General features: G+C 40.7%; 1 protein-coding gene across 1 annotated transcript in view; it reads left to right on the top strand.

Annotated features, from left to right (window-relative positions):
- The window catches only part of LOC119721557 (titin-like), a gene marked incomplete at its 3' end in the record, with an annotated part of 46,910 nt that overhangs the window by 469 nt on the left and 27,379 nt on the right, over positions 1-19,062 (top strand). Inside the window, exons 3-29 of the mRNA XM_038191638.1 lie at positions 146-1,587; positions 1,832-1,908; positions 2,090-2,256; positions 2,590-2,646; positions 2,798-3,867; positions 4,321-4,397; positions 4,708-4,874; positions 5,093-5,149; positions 5,273-6,342; positions 6,797-6,873; positions 7,184-7,350; positions 7,569-7,625; positions 7,749-8,818; positions 9,268-9,344; positions 9,493-9,659; positions 9,862-9,918; positions 10,057-11,282; positions 11,934-12,010; positions 12,154-12,320; positions 13,303-13,359; positions 13,565-13,884; positions 14,439-14,556; positions 15,119-15,385; positions 16,020-16,352; positions 16,700-16,979; positions 17,718-17,901; positions 18,230-18,323. Of these exons, the coding sequence (XP_038047566.1) occupies positions 146-1,587; positions 1,832-1,908; positions 2,090-2,256; positions 2,590-2,646; positions 2,798-3,867; positions 4,321-4,397; positions 4,708-4,874; positions 5,093-5,149; positions 5,273-6,342; positions 6,797-6,873; positions 7,184-7,350; positions 7,569-7,625; positions 7,749-8,818; positions 9,268-9,344; positions 9,493-9,659; positions 9,862-9,918; positions 10,057-11,282; positions 11,934-12,010; positions 12,154-12,320; positions 13,303-13,359; positions 13,565-13,884; positions 14,439-14,556; positions 15,119-15,385; positions 16,020-16,352; positions 16,700-16,979; positions 17,718-17,901; positions 18,230-18,323 (8,979 nt within the window). The remainder of the gene's footprint in view (positions 1-145; positions 1,588-1,831; positions 1,909-2,089; positions 2,257-2,589; positions 2,647-2,797; positions 3,868-4,320; positions 4,398-4,707; positions 4,875-5,092; positions 5,150-5,272; positions 6,343-6,796; positions 6,874-7,183; positions 7,351-7,568; positions 7,626-7,748; positions 8,819-9,267; positions 9,345-9,492; positions 9,660-9,861; positions 9,919-10,056; positions 11,283-11,933; positions 12,011-12,153; positions 12,321-13,302; positions 13,360-13,564; positions 13,885-14,438; positions 14,557-15,118; positions 15,386-16,019; positions 16,353-16,699; positions 16,980-17,717; positions 17,902-18,229; positions 18,324-19,062) is intronic.

Consider the following 19,062-nt stretch of genomic DNA (forward strand, 5'->3'; position numbering starts at 1 on the left):
GTTTACCTTTTGTTTATCTTCCACTATAGTGTATTCTTGTCATTGCTTAAATTTGGGTGTTAATGATTTTAAAGTTCTCAGACTTAACCAAGGCTTAACAAAGTAGTGCCTGTAGCTAATTGATCACTATTTTCTGCCTTTTCAGCAACTGATGCTGTTTTCAGATGCAAAGTTGATGGGTTCCCTAAGCCTACCATCACATGGAACAAAGGCTGGAAGCAAATCAAACCAGCAGGCCGCTTCTCCATTACATTTGATGAGGATACAGAAGAGAGCATTCTCACAATCGAGGATACAACCTCAACAGATGCTGGCAAGTACACCTGCTACCTCAAGAGTCCCCTCGGCCAAGACAGTGCTTCAGTAAGTCTTAAAATCACAGAAAAACCCAAAGAGGAGAAAGCAGAGCAAGTGACTGTAGAACAGATGGAGGAGGTTGATGTTCTTGCTGATGTGTCGAAACCTGAAGAAGTCATCCCTGAGGTTATGCCTGTTGAAGGTCCGGAAGAGACGGTTCCTGAAAAGAGACCATCAGTTAAAGAAGCTCCTGAGGAGGTCAAGATGGTGCTTAAGCCTCAAGTTTCCTTGGATGCTGTTTCAGAAGAGAAACTTGAAATTGCAGGAGTTGCCAAAGTTCCCAAAACGGAAGAAGTTGAGATCCTTATTGAGACTGAAAAGCCTGAGGAAGTAGTTGTGGAGGTTGAAGAAGCTCCCACAGAGGTAACTCCTGAAAGAAAGCCAGCTGTGATCGCCGTGCCTGAAGAGATAGTGACCAAAATTCCCAAGGCACAAGTGGCAATGGAAGCGGTCACTGAGGAGCAGCTAGAAACAGCAGTCGTGGCAAAGTTCACTCCTCATGAAGAGGAGGAAGTGGAGATTCTGGCTGAGATCAAGAAACCTGAGGAGGTCATCCCAGCTGTTGTTTCTATTGAGGAAGCTCCTGAGGAAGTAGAAACCAAAAGGAAGCCAGCATTCATTATTGCCTCAGAAGAGGAGCTCACAAAGAAGCCTAAGGCAAAAGTTGCACTTGAAGATGTCACAGAAGAGAAGTTGGAAACTGCAGTCATGGCCAAAGTGAAACCTCGTTCAGAAGAACAGGTGCAATTCCTTGCTGCAGTCCGGAAGCCTGAAGAAGCTGTTCCAACAGAGGAGGAGGCTCCCGAAGAGGTAACACCAAAGCTGAAGCCTGCCATCATATCTGCTCCAGAGGAACTGGTTACTCCAGCACCTGTAACTCAGGAATACCTGGACATCGTTACTGAGGAGGAATTAGAAACTGCAGTCACCAAAGTTGCTCCTCAACCTGAGGATGAGGCTGATTTGCTTCCAGCTGTTGAGAAAATCACTCCAGTCGAAGCTGTTGAAGAACTTGCCCCATCTGAGGTGACCCTTGATGTTTCTGAGAAGCCAGTAACAATCAGAGGCATGCCTGAGAAGGAAGTCCTCCCTGAAGAGCTTCTTGAAGCAGAGGCTTTCCCTGAAGAGGAAATTGAGAAACATGAGGCAGTTGAGGTGGTTGTGGAAGAAGAGGAGAAGGTGGAAGAGATGCCAGTTGCACCTGTAATCATTGACCAATTCAAGAGCAAGGTTAGTGATGCTAAAAACTGAATACAGACAGATAAACAAAATTCCAAAACGTTGGTACAACCTGCATTCAAAATGTGTGGATAAATATATTTTTGAATGATATATGCCAGTTGGAAGACTGACACTTGGCTTTAATAGTTGATTTCATAGTCCTTAGTTGATTGAACGGTCTGTTAGGAGAGACCTTTTCGAAAATGCAATAATTGTTTTTCTTCAAAATATTCAATTATCTTTCATTTTCCAGAGTACCAAGGAAGGGAAACCAGTGAAGTTCACTTGCACAGTGACTGGAACACCGAAGCCTGAGATCAAGTGGTTCTTGTAAGCATTAAAAATCATTTTTTTTACTGTAACATTTTTAACTTGATACTACAAATGCCTAAGTTAATGTTCCTTCTGGCTCAGATGGTGAACTTGTTGAGAATACTCCCTGGATTACCAGTACTACAATAAATATAGTTGATAATCATGAAGCTTACCATGTACTCAATTTTGTATCTAGAAACAAAGAACTTCTTGAAGCAAGTACTCATTTCATCCAAACCTTTGAGGAAGACGTAGCCGTACTGACAATTGAACATCCTAAACCCAAGGACACCGGTGAATACAAGTGTGTGGTTATCAATACCGCAGGAGAAGATGTCTGCACTGCCAAACTGACTGTGACAGGTAAATTCTTTTTGGTAGTTACATGTTTTAGTGGGAAATTCCTGTTTTCAGACTTTAGCACATAACGTTACTTATAAATCTGCAGTCTCCTTCAACATTTCAAATGAAGACAGTTGACTCGTGAGTAAAACATACAGGATTTGATTAAAGTTTGGTCTTGATAGAATTCTCTTTAAAGGTTTGATTTTAATGTTTATGTGGTATTTGTGTATTTAGATTCATGTGTTTTCAAAGCATTTGCACAAAGTTCTTCATAAACCAACGTTGTAATGTTAGTTGTTTATTCATTGCCAGATGTTTTTTTTTTACTTTTGATTTCTGTCTCAATTGCAGAAGTCAGACGAGGGCCCTCATTTATTGAGAAACCAGAGGTGGAAGATGCACCAGAAGGTGAGATGAGCCATTTTCATTTAAATGTTTCATTACAACTTGACTTACGATTAAATTAAAACGAACAGGTTTCCTGTCACTTAACTTACATTGGTGAACTTGGTTGGGTTCTTAAAGGAATAATCTCTTTGTTTCCATTTTATGTGAAAAGGAACTGAGGCCATCTTCCGATGCAAGGTTGATGGTTTCCCCAAACCCACAGTGACTTGGAACAAAGGTTGGAAACAGATCACAACAGGAGGAAAATTCACCATTACCTTCGACGAGGACACTGAGGAAAGTGTCTTGACCATCAAGGATACAACACCCTCCGATGCTGGGAAGTACACTTGCTATCTTAAGAACCCTCTTGGACAGGAGACCTCCTCTGTGAGTCTTAAAGTCACTCCTAAGCCAGAAGAGAAACCCAAGGAGGAAGAAATCACTCCCAAACCAGAAGAGAAGCCTGAAGAGGAAGCACCAGTCCAGGAGGTTGAGCAAGTCGAAGAGATTTTCGAGGTTTCCAAACCGGAAGAGGTTTCTCCTGAAGAGGTAACTGTTGAGGAGGTAGAAGAAGTTCCTGAAGAGAAACCTGAGGTTTCAGTTGCCAAACTTGACATTGAAGCAGTAACAGAGGAAAAGGCTGAGACAGAAGTAGCATTCAAGGTCAAGCCTCATGTCAAAGAAGAAGTTGTTCTTCCAGTTACCACTGAGTTTGAGGAAATCTCCATAGAAGTTGTCCCAGAAGAGGAAACCAAACCAGAGGAAGTTCCTGAGAGGAAACCAGCCTTCACTGTGAGTTCTGAAGAGGAGGTCACCAAGGTTCCAAAAGCTAAAGTGTCTGTGAAGGCTGTAACTGAGGAGCAGGTGGATTCAGCAGTTACTGCCAAGTTTAAGCCTCGCAAAGAGGAAGAGGTTGAAGTGCAAGCTGCTTTCAAGAGGCCAGAAGAGGAAGAAATCCCGGAGGCTATTCCCATCGAAGAAGAAGCTGCTCCTAAGCCTGCGACAACCTTTGCTGAAGAAATTGCCCCATCTGAGGTGACTCTTGATGTATCTGAGAAGCCAGTAACAATCAGAGGCATGCCTGAGAAGGAGGTCCTCCCAGAGGAGCTTCTAGAAGCAGAGGCTTTCCCTGAAGAAACAGTTGAGAAACATGAGGCAGTTGAGGTGGTTGTGGAAGAAGAGGAGAAGGTGGAAGAGTTGCCTATTGCACCTGTTATCACTGACCAATTCAAGAGCAAGGTGAGTAATCAAACACGCATTTGGTGTGATTGGCCAAAATTTAAATTAGTAGGACTTTGATCACTGGAACTTTTACGACTGTTTCGTCTGTCACACATTGGGCTACAGAGTCCAATGCAAACAAATATGCATAGTAAATAAGTACAGTAACAATAGAGATACACAGTACGTCTCACATGAACATATTTGACACTTCATACAATTTGAGTATCGGTATTTCTCCTTTTCATCATTCTAGGTATCTTTCAATCCGTTTTAATTTTCGTGAGGCCTTTTTTTAAAAGACACTAAAGTTAATTAGGTTTAAATGTAAAAAGCTGTACCTCACGTGAATCACAGTACCATGGAAAAAGTACTAGTCTGAAAGATTGGATGATAGATTATTGTATTGCAAGACATTAATTGATTAATATAACCATTTTCAAAATGTTTGAAACATATTCTATTTTCCAGAGTACCAAGGAAGGGAAGCCAGTGAAATTCACTTGCACAGTGACTGGAACACCGAAGCCTGAGGTCAAGTGGTTCCTGTAAGTGCCGTTCCTTTCTCTCAATAAGCCTCTGTACTAATGATGTCACACTTAAATTTGTTTACGTGTGGGCTTTCCTATGGTGCTCAGTGGACCGTGGGCCCCCCACTGGCTCCATAGGAAAGTGCACATGTAAACAAAGTGTGATGTGATTAGTACAGAGGTTTATTTAATAAACTATTGTGATTTTATCATATCGAATTCAGATGGTTACAATTCTTAAAGCACCTCTTGTTTCCATGTTTTATTATTTTGTTTTGAAAAGATAAATACAAAAAATGTCTTGCCATGTTCTCCCTTTTTCATATAGAAACAAAGATCTTCTTGAAGCAAGCACTCATTTCATCCAAACCTTTGAAGAAGATGTAGCCACACTGACAATTGAACACCCTAAACCCAAGGACACTGGTGAATACAAGTGTGTGGTCATCAGTAGTGCAGGGGAAGATGTCTGCACTGCCAAACTGACTGTGACAGGTATTTCTTTGTAGTTTCCACTCTGTTAGAGACGTATTGCTCAAGTTGTTAAAATGTGACATAACCCAAAATGGGTTGAAGGATTCAACATCCTAATGTTTCAAGAAGACCCAACACTATATTAACAACACATTTGTGAACCAGATGACTTTGATGCATTTGGACCTTATTATTCTTCAGAGCCATTTACTGTTCCTGATTTTTTAAAATTTTTATAGAGGTCAGAAGAGGCCCATCATTTGTTGAGAAGCCAGAGGTTGAGGATACGCCTGAAGGTAGGAAACCATTTCAATTCCAGTGTGCAAATTTTGGTAATAAAGTACTGAGATCAAACAGGCTTTTTCCATCCAATTTAGTTTGCTCTCTTCAGCCAAAATTGTTTCATTTTATGCATACAGGAACTGAGGCCATCTTCCGATGCAAGGTTGATGGTTTCCCCAAACCCACAGTGACTTGGAACAAAGGTTGGAAACAGATCACAACAGGAGGAAAATTCACCATTACCTTCGACGAGGACACTGAGGAAAGTGTCTTGACCATCAAGGATACAACACCCTCCGATGCTGGGAAGTACACTTGCTATCTTAAGAACCCTCTTGGACAGGAGACCTCCTCTGTGAGTCTTAAAGTCACTCCTAAGCCAGAAGAGAAACCCAAGGAGGAAGAAATCACTCCCAAACCAGAAGAGAAGCCTGAAGAGGAAGCACCAGTCCAGGATGTTGAGCAAGTTGAAGAGATTCCTGAGGTTTCCAAACCGGAAGAGGTTTCTCCTGAAGAGGTAACTGTTGAGGAGGTAGAAGCAGTTCCTGAAGAGAAACCCAAGCTTCCAATTGTCAAACTTGACGTTGAAGCAGTAACAGAGGAAAAGGCTGAGACAGAAGTAGCATTCAAGGTCAAGCCTCGTGTCAAAGAAGAAGTGGTTCTTCCAGTTACCACTGAGCTTGAGGAAATCTCCATAGAAATTGTCCCAGAAGAAGAAACCAAACCAGAGGAAGTTCCTGAAAGGAAACCAGCCTTCACTGTGAGTTCTGAAGAGGAGGTCACCAAGGTTCCAAAAGCTAAAGTGTCTGTGAAGGCTGTAACTGAGGAGCAGGTGGATTCAGCAGTTACTGCCAAGTTTAAGCCTCGCAAAGAAGAAGAGGTTGAAGTGCAAGCTGCTTTCAAGAGGCCAGAAGAGGAAGAAATCTCTGAGGCTGTTCCCATCGAAGAAGAAGCTGCTCCTAAGCCTGCGACAACCTTTGCTGAAGAAATTGCCCCATCTGAGGTGACTCTTGATGTATCTGAGAAGCCAGTAACAATCAGAGGCATGCCTGAGAAGGAGGTCCTCCCAGAGGAGCTTCTAGAAGCAGAGGCTTTGCCTGAAGAAACAGTTGAGAAACATGAGGCAGATGAGGTGGTTGTGGAAGAAGAGGAGAAGGTGGAAGAGTTGCCTATTGCACCTGTTATCACTGACCAATTCAAGAGCAAGGTGAGTAATCAAACACGCATTTGGTGTGATTGGCCAAAATTTAAATTAGGTAGGACTTTGATCACTGGAACTTTTACGACTGTTTCGTCTGTCACACATTGGGCTACAGAGTCCAATGCAAACAAATATGCATAGTAAATAAGTACAGTAACAATAGAGATACACAGTACGTCTCACATGAACATATTTGACACTTCATACAATTTGAGTATCGGTATTTCTCCTTTTCATCATTCTAGGTATCTTTCAATCCGTTTTAATTTTTGTGAGGCCTTTTTTTAAAAGACACTAAAGTTAATTAGGTTTAAATGTAAAAAGCTGTACCTCACGTGAATCACAGTACCATGGAAAAAGTACTAGTCTGAAAGATTGGATGATAGATTATTGTATTGCAAGACATTAATTGATTAATATAACCATTTTCAAAATGTTTGAAACATATTCTATTTTCCAGAGTACCAAGGAAGGGAAGCCAGTGAAATTCACTTGCACAGTGACTGGAACACCGAAGCCTGAGGTCAAGTGGTTCCTGTAAGTGCCGTTCCTTTCTCTTAATAAGCCTCTGTACTAATGATGTCACACTTAAATTTGTTTACGTGTGGGCTTTCCTATGGTGCTCAGTGGACCGTGGGCCCCCCACTGGCTCCATGGGAAAGTGCACATGTAAACAAAGTGTGACGTGATTAGTACAGAGGTTTATTTAATAAACTATTGTGATTTTATCATATCGAATTCAGATGGTTACAATTCTTAAAGCACCTCTTGTTTCCCTGTTTTATTATTTTGTTTTCAAAAGATAAATACCAAAAATGTCTTGCCATGTTCTCCCTTTTTCATATAGAAACAAAGATCTTCTTGAAGCAAGCACTCATTTCATCCAAACCTTTGAAGAAGATGTAGCCACACTGACAATTGAACACCCTAAACCCAAGGACACTGGTGAATACAAGTGTGTGGTCATCAGTAGTGCAGGGGAAGATGTCTGCACTGCCAAACTGACTGTGACAGGTATTTCTTTGTAGTTTCCACTCTGTTAGAGATGTATTGCTCAAGTTGTTAAAATGTGACATAACCCAAAATGGGTTGAAGGATTCAACATCCTAATGTTTCAAGAAGACCCAACACTATATTAACAACACATTTGTGAACCAGATGACTTTGATGCATTTGGACCGTATTATTTTTCAGAGCCATTCACTGTTCCTGATTTATTATTTTTTTTATAGAGGTCAGAAGAGGCCCATCATTTGTTGAGAAGCCAGAGGTTGAGGATACGCCTGAAGGTAGGAAACCATTTCAATTCCAGTGTGCAACTTTTGGTACTAAAGTACTGAGATCAAACAGGCTTTTTCCATCCAAGTTAGTTTGCTCTCTTCAGCCAAAATTGTTTCATTTTATGCATACAGGAACTGAGGCCATCTTCCGATGCAAGGTTGATGGTTTCCCCAAACCCACAGTGACTTGGAACAAAGGTTGGAAACAGATCACAACAGGAGGAAAATTCACCATTACCTTCGACGAGGACACTGAGGAAAGTGTCTTGACCATCAAGGATACAACACCCTCCGATGCTGGGAAGTACACTTGCTATCTTAAGAACCCTCTTGGACAGGAGACCTCCTCTTTGAGTCTTAAAGTCACTCCTAAGCCAGAAGAGAAACCCAAGGAGGAAGAAATCACTCCCAAACCAGAAGAGAAGCCTGAAGAGGAAGCACCAGTCCAGGAGGTTGAGCAAGTTGAAGAGATTCCTGAGGTTTCCAAACCGGAAGAGGTTTCTCCTGAAGAGGTAACTTTTGAGGAGGTAGAAGCAGTTCCTGAAGAGAAACCCAAGGTTCCAATTGCCAAACTTGACGTTGAAGCAGTAACAGAGGAAAAGGCTGAGACAGAAGTAGCATTCAAGGTCAAGCCTCATGTCAAAGAAGAAGTGGTTCTTCCAGTTACCACTGAGTTTGAGGAAATCTCAATAGAAGTTGTCCCAGAAGAGGAAACCAAACCAGAGGAAGTTCCTGAGAGGAAACCAGCCTTTACTGTGAGTTCTGAAGAGGAGGTCACCAAGGTTCCAAAAGCTAAAGTGTCTGTGAAGGCTGTAACTGAGGAGCAGGTGGATTCAGCAGTAACTGCCAAATTTAAGCCTCGAAAAGAGGAAGAGGTTGAAGTGCAAGCTGCTTTCAAGAGGCCAGAAGAGGAAGAAATCCCGGAGGCTATTCCCATCGAAGAAGAAGCTGCTCCTAAGCCTGCGACAACCTTTGCTGAAGAAATTGCCCCATCTGAGGTGACTCTTGATGTATCTGAGAAGCCAGTAACAATCAGAGGCATGCCTGAGAAGGAGGTCCTCCCAGAGGAGCTTCTAGAAGCAGAGGCTTTCCCTGAAGAAAAAGTTGAGAAACATGAGGCAGTTGAGATGGTTGTGGAAGAAGAGGAGAAGGTGGAAGAGTTGCCTATTGCACCTGTCATCACTGACCAATTCAAGAGCAAGGTGGGTAATGCCTTAATCAAACACACACGTTCGGTGTGATTGGCCAAAGTTTTGAAATAGGTAGGACTTTGATCACTGGAATGTTTACCACTGTTCTTCTGTCACACATTGGGCCGCAGAGTCCACTACAAACGAATGTGCAGTAACAAACGACATACACTGTACATCCCTTATTGAGCATATTTGATACTTCATACAATTTCAGTTTTGGTATTTCTCGTTTTAATCATTCTAGGTATCGTTCAGTGCGTTTCAACTTGCGTGAGACCTTTTATCTTTTAAAGACACTTAAGTTAGTATGTTTAAACTTAAAACATTTGTACCTCATTCAAATCACAGTATAATGCAAAAGGTACTAGTCTGTAAGATTAGATGATAGATTATTGTATTGCAAGACATTAAATTGAACACACCATTTTCAAAATGTTTGAAACATTTTCCTATTTCAGAGTACCAAGGAAGGGAAGCCAGTGAAATTCACTTGTACAGTGACTGGAAAACCGAAGCCTGAGGTCAAGTGGTTCCTGTAAGTGCCGTTCCTTTCTCTCAATTAAATACACTATTGTGTTTTTGGTTGCAATTCTTAAAGCACATGTTGTTGCACTATTTTATTATTTTGTTTTCAAAAGACAATACGAAAAATGTCTTGCCATATTCTCCCTTTTTTCATCTAGAAACAAAGAACTTCTTGAAGCAAGCACTCATTTCATCCAAACCTTTGAGGAAGATGTAGCCACACTGACAATTGAACACCCTAAACCCAAGGACACTGGTGAATACAAGTGTGTGGTCATCAGTACTGCAGGGGAAGATGTCTGCACTGCCAAACTGACTGTGACAGGTATTTGTAGTTTTTTTATTTTTTAGAGATTTACTGCTCATGATTTCAGATTGAGACACATTTAAAAATAAATTGTGTTACCACTTTCCAAACCTTCACAGAAAATCAAATACAATAAAACAACACCGAACATAGGTTTTCGGATGGTTTTTTAAATTGATGTTAATGTTTGGACCAAATTTTTTGTTTGTTAATATTACAGAGGTAAGAAGGGGCCCATCATTTGTCGAGAAACCAGAAGTTGAAGATACGCCTGAAGGTAAAAAAAAAAATTACATGTGTTTGGCTTTGTGTTCTAAATTACTAAGATCAACCAGGGTTTTCTCCAATTAAGTGTTGTTCTCTTGAGCAAAATTCCTTGTTAACAAACTTGATTTGTTTCGTTTAATGCAAACAGGAACGGAGGCCATCTTCCGATGCAAGGTTGACGGGTTCCCCCAACCCACAATTACTTGGAACAAAGGATGGAAACAGATCACAACGGGAGGAAAATTTACCATTACCTTCGACGAGGACACTGAGGAAAGTGTCTTGACCATCAAGGATACAACACCCTCCGATGCTGGGAAGTATACTTGCTTTCTTAAGAACCCTCTTGGACAGGAGACTTCCTCTGTGAGTCTTAAAGTCACTCCTAAGCCAGAAGAGAAACCCAAGGAGGAAGAAATCACTCCCAAACCAGAAGAAAAGCCTGAAGAGGAAGCACCAGTCCAGGAGGTTGAGCAAGTTGAAGAGATTCCGGAAGAGAAACCAGAAGAGGTTTCTCCTGAAGAGGTTACTGTTGAGGAGGTAGAAGCAGTTCCTGAAGAGAAACCTAAGGTTCCAATTGCCAAACTTGACGTTGAAGCAGTAACAGAGGAAAAGGCTGAGACAGAAGTAGCATTCAAGGTCAAGCCTCGTGTCAAAGAAGAAGTGGTTCTTCCAGTTACCACTGAGCTTGAGGAAATCTCCATAGAAGTTGTCCCAGAAGAGGAAACCAAACCAGAGGAAGTTCCTGAAAGGAAACCAGCCTTCACTGTGAGTTCTGAAGAGGAGGTCACCAAGGTTCCAAAAGCTAAAGTGTCTGTGAAGGCTGTAACTGAGGAGCAGGTGGATTCAGCAGTTGCTGCCAAGTTTAAGCCTCGCAAAGAGGAAGAGATTGAAGTGCAAGCTGCTTTCAAGAAGCCTGAAGAGCAAGAATTCCCTGAAGCTGTTTCAATCGAAGAAGAAGCTGCTCCTAAGCCCAAGATAACCTTCACCGAAGAGGAACTTCCTTATGCTGCTCCAGCCTATCCAGAAATGTTGGAAACTCTTCCAGAGGAAGAACTAGAGACCGCCATCACTAAACGTATCCGTCAACCAACAGATGAAGCAGATGTGCTTCCATCCACAGAGGAGGTTGTTCCTATGGAAGCTACTCCTCAGTTCGCTCCTACTGAAGTCTTGGATATCTCTGAGAAAAAGCCAGAGAAGATCAGAGGTTTGCCGGAGAAGGAAGTTATGCCTCTAGAACTTGAGGAGGTGGAAGCTATACTAGAAGAGACACCAGAGACGTTGGAGGCTGTCACTACCATCATTGAAGAAGAGGAGAAGGTTGAGGAGCTTCCTATTGCACCTGTCATCCTCCACAAAATCAAGGACAAGGTAGGCTAACGGAATAATGTGTATTTATAGAAAATAATAGTTACCTTTCAAAGTTTGTTGATTAAGCATGACATAGCTTGCGAGGTAGTCACGACCTCTTCATTCAGCGTTGTGGCTAAATCCCGCTCACATGAAACCTTTGGGGTGGTCACGTTAGAGCAGATTGTCATAGATGGCGGGCAGGTCGTGTTCCGCATCCCTGTTGAGTGTTGGGTTCTTGGTCTTGATCTCTATGACCCCCCCCCCCATCTTTCTGTTCCAGAAGCGTTCCTCTCGTGCTATGATTTGTACATTGTCCAAGGTGATGTTATGTTTCTGGTGAACTAAAAGTTCACCCACAGCTGCGAGGGGTGGGGGGTTGGATCTTGTGTGCTCCTTAAATCTGGTCCCCAGAGATCTGCTGGTCTCCCCGATATATGTATCCTTACATTCAGGGCAGTTACAAGGTCTTGTCCTTAGGATGTACGAGGGAAGACCTGATAGTATTGACCAGCTTGTGGTAGGATTCCAGTATCAGTCCACATGCTGCTAATGTGTGTTTAATAGATAAATGTCAGTTGACCGCCAAATTTAGACATTCTTTTAAACATTTAAAATGTTAAGTTGTATTTACTACAACACATTTTTTGTTTATGTTACTATATTTTGTAGAATGTGAAAGAAGGAACACCTATGAAATTCACATGTACTGCAACTGGGCAACCCGAGCCGGAGGTCAAGTGGTTCAGGTAAACAATTTGATTTTATTTGATGTTCCAAACATGTTTCCTGTGAGTAAATAATTAATTAATTCCACTTGTGTAAGCCTTTTACATATTTTGACTAACTCTGGCAAGAGGCAGTGAGCTACATTTTTTATATTAATTTTCAGGGATGGAACGCTCCTCAAACCATCGAGCGAAAACATCCAGACTTTTGAAGCTGACACTGCCATCTTGTCGCTACCCAAACCCAAACCTAGGGATGCTGGGGAATACAAGTGTGTGGTCATCAATCCATCAGGAGAAGACTACTGCACTGCTAAGCTGACTGTCCAAGGTATCGTAATGTCTTTCTTTTTTGATAGTAAGTTGGACTAAGAAATTGACGAGAACGGATTTTGAACCTGTGACCCTCTGTAGGTTACAAGTTCAAATCCTTGCACGTTCAAGTTCGTTGTCTGTTTCCCTTTGTGGTTCAATAGATGATTTATTAAATAGATAAGTATTGTTAAATGGATAAGTACTGTACCATAATGAGTAAAGAAATGTGCAGGCAAAGAAGACACATGTGATTGTACTCCCGCAGAAACCCTGGTGATTAAAGGGAATGTACAACATTTGCTTTTGCTGCAATTTTCATAAATAAATGAAATGGGAGGAACAGTATGTTATAGTAAATATTGTTAAAATGACGTGTTTCACATTTTGGGCTTGTAGATGCTGGAAAAACCACACACAAAAAATAATCGTGTTCTTCTAGTCTGGTTCCTTGAGCCCACTTAAGATGAATCGGAGCAATTTATAGACTTTTGGGAATTATAAGGTCAGAGAATCGGTCTAGAAGTACACATTCACTGGTGTGTAATCAATTGCAAAGAAATGCAGAATAAGGAAAAATTAGGAGCAGTTTTTGAAAAAAGCCAGTTTTCTCCAACTCTGGTCGGCCGACCGGCGTTGGAAAAATACCATATTTCTTGAAAATATCAGCACACCAGGAGCCACAATTTTACAGAATGCTTTTTACTGTTTTTTCCTAACAATCCAGTACGGTTTTTCTTGATAATTTGATAATTATTTTTTTTTATATTTGCAAATGTTGTATCTTCCCTTTAAAGGAAAAATGTAATAGGGCAGAGAGTGATTGCAGTCAAGACTGTCGAGACTTCTGTGCTGCGTTTTTATGAATTTATTGTTGATATGATTTTTATATGGTTAAAGACTTAACCACGTCATTAAAAAAACAGCCCAGGTAAGGGAGTATCCTCTACATGTACTTGTTTTAATTCTTAACTTTTGCTTTTGCTTGATTGAATTGACAGAAGTGAGAAAATCTCCTAAATTTGAGGAAAAACCAACAGTGCCAAGCACACCTGAAGGTAAGATTCTGTTGCTAATAAATTTCCAGAAATGCTTTTTAGAAGTAGAATTTTTTTTTCCAGACAGTAGGAGCTTATTGAAGACCTGGCATAGCTATTTTTCGAGAAAAAAAAAGTGGAACCAAAGAAAGATCAGTGGTTGAATTTTACACTTTTTCCCTTGTTCTCCGTTTCCGTTCATCTTGGTTGCGGCATTTCTGTTCAGGTACTGATGCCACTTTCCGCTGTAAAGTGGAAGGTTTTCCTAAACCTGAGGTCACGTGGACCAAAGGCTGGAAGCAGCTCACACCAGGAGCTAAGATTGACGTCAGCTTTGATGATACAACCCAAGAGAGTGTACTAACCATCAAGGATGTGAAGCCAACTGATGCCGGCAAGTACACATGTAAGCTGAAGAATCAATTGGGAGAGGAGAAGGCTGACGTCAGTTTGGTGGTCACACCGAAACCCAAGGAAGAGGTCAAGGTACCAGAGAAGCCTGAGGTCAAAGTTGTAAAGAAACCGGAAGAAAAAGCCGAACCGCTGGTAAGAATCTTGCTCTTATTGTTTTTTGTGCACTGAAACATTAATGTTACAGATATTTCCACTAGCAGCAAGGTTTCCCCGGGCTGTGTGTGAAGCCCCGTAAAAGTTCCTTTGTTCAAATTCTGTTAATTTTTGTTGTTAATTTGTATATTCATTGTTTCAAACTCAGCCAATTTGTGATCATTCGCTCAAGTCTTATGGTCTGTGTTGCCATACCTTAGCATTGCTGTAGTCTACAATCCTTTGGTTGACAGTACTATATGGAACTATTTTCTTGAAATGTCTACTCAAAATCATGAAATCATATTGAAGTGTGGAATCGGTTTGAAGGATGAAAGTTAACAAACTTTAACAATAACCATAAATGTTTCTTTAGATCATGGTTCCTTATCTGTTTATTATGGAGTTCAACTTTGCAACTATTGTGTTACAGTTCCGACATGTGTATTATATCTTTTATTGCTCCAACACTTCTATAATTCTTACCTTTTCCAAATTCATAAAACATACTTTAAAAGAGAAGACGGTGAGTTTTATGTTCTCTCTTTTTCTAGCCCACTGAGGAAGTCAAGCCATCCAAACCGGAGGAGATTCCTACTGAGGTGACTCCAGAGAAGATCGTTCCTGTCAGCAAGCCTGAGGTAGAAGCAGCACCAGTCAAAGAACCAGAAGGTGAGGCAAACTCAGTCAATTTATGATCATTCGCTCAAGTCTTATGATCTGTGTTGCCACACCTTAGCATTGCTTTAGTTTACAATTCTATGGTTGACAGTACTATCCGACAGCAGAAATGTATTGTATTTGTTAAAAACGGTTAAAAACGGATGTGGTTGGTCAAAGTTTATACTGTAAGTGCATTTTCAGTTCATAGAGGAATTTGACATGCTGTGTGTGACAGCTCAAGTGTGTGGCTTCATTTTGTCCAAAAAGTTTCAGTAACTAATTCTGCCCTCTTCAATCACTTTTTCATGTATGTAAGAAGTTCAAATTGGCATCAAAATCGAAAGTCTCAGTGCTATACTTTGGGAAAGGATTCAAATGAAAATGTCCTCATGTCCTACAATGGCTTAGAAATGAGATCTTAACTTGGTTAATATAAAAATTTTGGAACACACTAATAATGTGTGCATTCCTAAAGTGTATTCATTTAACCATACAAGTATTTGTACTGATGAATGCTCTATAGCATTACTACACTTAAAGTTTATGTACTTAACTTTTCTTTCAATTACAGGCCCTGCCAAATTCGTGGCCAAACCCGGAGCCTTTGTCGAGTCCATCGAAGACGAGGAAGCCATCATCACGTACGAGATCAGCGACGAACTGACCGATGTCAAGTGGTTCAAAGAAGGGGAGGAGATCCAACCAGGGGAGAAGTTTGAGTTCAAGAGGGAAGGCCGACGGCGCTCGCTGATCATCAAGGACGCAACTCTTGAAGACAAAGCCAGGTATATGTGTCTGCTGCCAGAGGACAAAGCAGGGACAAAACTCTTTGTGAAAGGTTAGTCTGATGGATCGTTAGCTTGTATAACTGTAATGATGTGCTTTTAAATCAGGTCAGTTCTTTTAGTTCTGTACACTTGTTTGTATAACCCTTATACGATTATGCCAGTCATAGGGGTTGTGGAATGCCTATGAAACCAAGAGGAGAGGTTAAAGTAGCGTTTGTTGTTGCGTTGAATAGTACTGGACTGCAGATATTCTCTTCACAACCATATCTGGAAAGAGAAAACTATGAAATTTCACTCTTTATTGTATGATGGAATTTGTGTCGGGGAGATGTAAATTCAGTATTGGGTTTTGCTCTTCACAGCCTTAATTTTAATAAAAGCTGTATACTCTGTCTGAAGGCTTGTGTAAGACAAAATTCACAAGCTTACTTGGGTGGGACTCAAATCCACAACCTCCTGCTTACTAGTGCAGACGTCTTACCACTCGACTACCAAGCTTGCAAGAGTCAGCTGGTTGGTTTGAATTTGAAATAGAAGCGAGTATGATGAATTTTGGGAGTGTGAAACGTGCAATACAAAGTTGTTTATTGCTTAAGAGTTTTCTTCTTATTAGGATATTCAACCAATTTCTTTGCTCACAAAGTACCAGTAGCTCAATAACAAATTTAAAATCTGTTTCCATAGAAACTGTCCACATCATAAACATCCCCGAAGAGACCACCATAAAGGAAGCTGAAAAGGGCATCCTGGAGGTAGAATTCAACAAAGACGTCTCCCGCAAGAGAGTCACCTTCTTCAAGGACGGTAAAGAGCTCAAGTCCAGCAAGAAGTATAAGATTGTCCGGAAGGGTACCACGGCCACATTGACCATCAACGACGTCTTACCGGAAGATGCTGGGGAATATACTGTCACAGCGGAGGAGGTGAAGGCGACAGTGAGGATGTTTGTTGACGAGAAGCCAAAACCAAATCCACCGATCTTTGTCCAGGTGCCTAAGGCTCTGGATGTCACTGAAGGTAAGAAATGGATTTAATAGTTGATATCTCCAACTTTGGCTGGGTTTTGGCTGATTTTTACATTTTCTAATAATGTTTTATTTTAGTTTATAGAAATATAAAGAATCAAACAGGGAATGGTTGATGTCGTAAATTTGTAAATGTTCTCAATCTTGACTTTAAGAGGGGAGGAAAATTGGGATGCTGGCTGAACATTGTTAATGATATTATTTCCTCTAGACTCCTATTTTTTTTTAAAATAATTCTCATCAGGACAGAAGTTTTGATTTAAGTGTCTCTTTTTTTGTTGTCTTTTTTACCCTTTCCAATATGTAACAACACATAAATTGGGTTTTATTCTATTTCAGGTGAAACTGCCACGTTCCGTTTAAAAGTTGGTGGCACCCCTACCCCAACCGTCCAGTGGTTCAAGGGATGGCGTGAGATCACACCCGGTGACGAATTCTCCATGACTTACGACGAGGAAACAGATGAGCATCGGTTCACCATTCACTCTGTCAGCACGAAAGATGCCGGCAAGTACCAATGTCAGCTGAGTAGCGAGAACGGCAAGACCAAATATGGTGTCTCCTTGATGGTGCAAGAGAAACCTGCAGAGGAGGTTCCATTCAATATTCCACTCAAAAGGTAAGTACAGTGTTGTAGTCACGTCCTCACAGATCCACCACAAGTTACTCCTGAGTCATTCTTATTTCTTCTCTTGTTTTTAACTTGTTTATTTTATGGTAATAAAATGATTAATTTTCTGTATGGTTTTCAAGCTACCCTTTTTTATGTGGTGTATGGTCTTCAGTGTTTTAAATGTATGATTTTTAGTAGCATTTGTAAATTAAACTGTAATTCAACATTTTGGCCGCAAAAGTTTAACCATGAACCATCAAGCTTATCACAAGTCAAATCACACGTTATTGGATAAACTGTAGCAAAAACATTCTCTTGTTATTGTTTCTTCCCTGTTCCCGGACATGTGCATGAATTTATGATTTGATTGTGACCAGAATTGCGATGGAATCGACTACAACACTGGGCATGCATATGGAAAACAATTTAGCAAAAGCTGGAGTTGTAACGGAGGTTGAGTTTTTTTTTAATATAAAACTGTTGTCATGTGGCTTTTCATCAATTGTGGGAGGAAAATCACCAAACTTAATAATGGTCATGAAAAGCGTGGTGTCTAAAGATATCAATAAATTAGATAATAAATAATTCATTAAGTGTTTTATAAAAACAGATTTTGTTTTGATACCACACTGTTGGCTAAAAAAGAACAGGGAGACGTGGAATAAAATGTCAAGCACTGTATTGTAGGATCCACTAAGATTAAATTGGACCGTCTTGATTGCAATTTTCCTGTTCTGCTCCTAGACGGCCGTCCCAGGAGCTCAGAGCACAGCAAGAGATTGACATCATGGAGCTCCTGCGAAGTGTGGAGCCCAAGGACTACGAGAAAGTGCTGCGTGAAGCTGGGGTCTATGACTTCCGAGCCATTCTCAAGCAGCTCAAGATGATGCAGAAGAAATTGGAAATCGAAGAGGAACCAGAATATGAGGTCAGGAATTGAGACTTTAATCTACAATGACAGATTTTTTTTTTAAAGTTTGGCGATGTTTGTGTGTGTGTCTCGTGACCATTTTCACGAACTAGTAACACATAACACACTAGTGGGTGAATTTACTGTGTCTATAAAATTATGAAAGGGCAAAAACTATTAAAACTTCCATATGTCATGCATGTATAGACTTTTTCAATACTACAACGTGTTGAATGGTACTCCCAAATATTTGTTTTCCCGCCAACACCCAAAGCTGTACTCTTCAAACCCGTCCAACAATTTGATTCCTCAGCACGATTCTTGGTACATTTTTCACTCATAACAGGAGCTGCCGGAGGAGGAACTCATACCAGAAATGGAAGCATACCAGATGGAGTCGCCCATGTTTTCTGCTGGACCCCTTGTTGAACCACCAAAAGGTACGTTCTTCCCCCCAGCCCTCCGAGTGCAGAATATTTCTCAATCCACACAAAAAAGAGACCATATGGCTTTCAATGACCAATTCAGTTCAAAACTCTATCTGAAAAACTTTTGAACATGAAATGTATATGAGAAGTTCATTAGTCGTTTTTATAGTCCATTGATTATTCATATGTAATTTTTATAGATGATCACATTTATGTACAGTTGATAACTGATTTCAATTTCTGTGCATTGAAGATCTTGTCTGTCATAAGTGTCAATTCAATTTCTCGTTTAATTGTTAGTTTTACCACTGACATGTTCTCGCTTCCTAGTCTTTTGAAAATGTCCCCAGCTTCTGCATTTTGGTGTGTTACGCTTTCGTCCGCTTTAAATACCGCTTATTAGCTTTGCACATACACCCTTAAGGAGTCACAAGAAGCTTTGAGTGTTGTTTACAATGGAGTTATACTTAATTGTTACATTACTTGAGACACTTCGAATGAGTAGTTTGGCACAGTGTTTTACTCACTGTGAGTAACACAAGACCTGTCCCTTGTTATTGAAATCCACCTGCTTTCTAGCTTTTTACACGGCACAGTCTTTCCACATACCCACCTCCTAATTAGCAAATAAAGGTAAGTATATTACATGGCATGCTTGCAAAATGTGATTTTATGGCTGCACGCCTTGCTTCCATCACCAGATAGGTAAGTATAAGCTTTGCATGCCTGTTCTGGAAATGGAACCCACCTC

Source organism: Patiria miniata, unplaced genomic scaffold, assembly GCF_015706575.1.
Source record: "Patiria miniata isolate m_02_andy unplaced genomic scaffold, ASM1570657v1 HiC_scaffold_13, whole genome shotgun sequence".
NCBI classification, from domain to species: Eukaryota; Metazoa; Echinodermata; class Asteroidea; order Valvatida; family Asterinidae; genus Patiria; species Patiria miniata.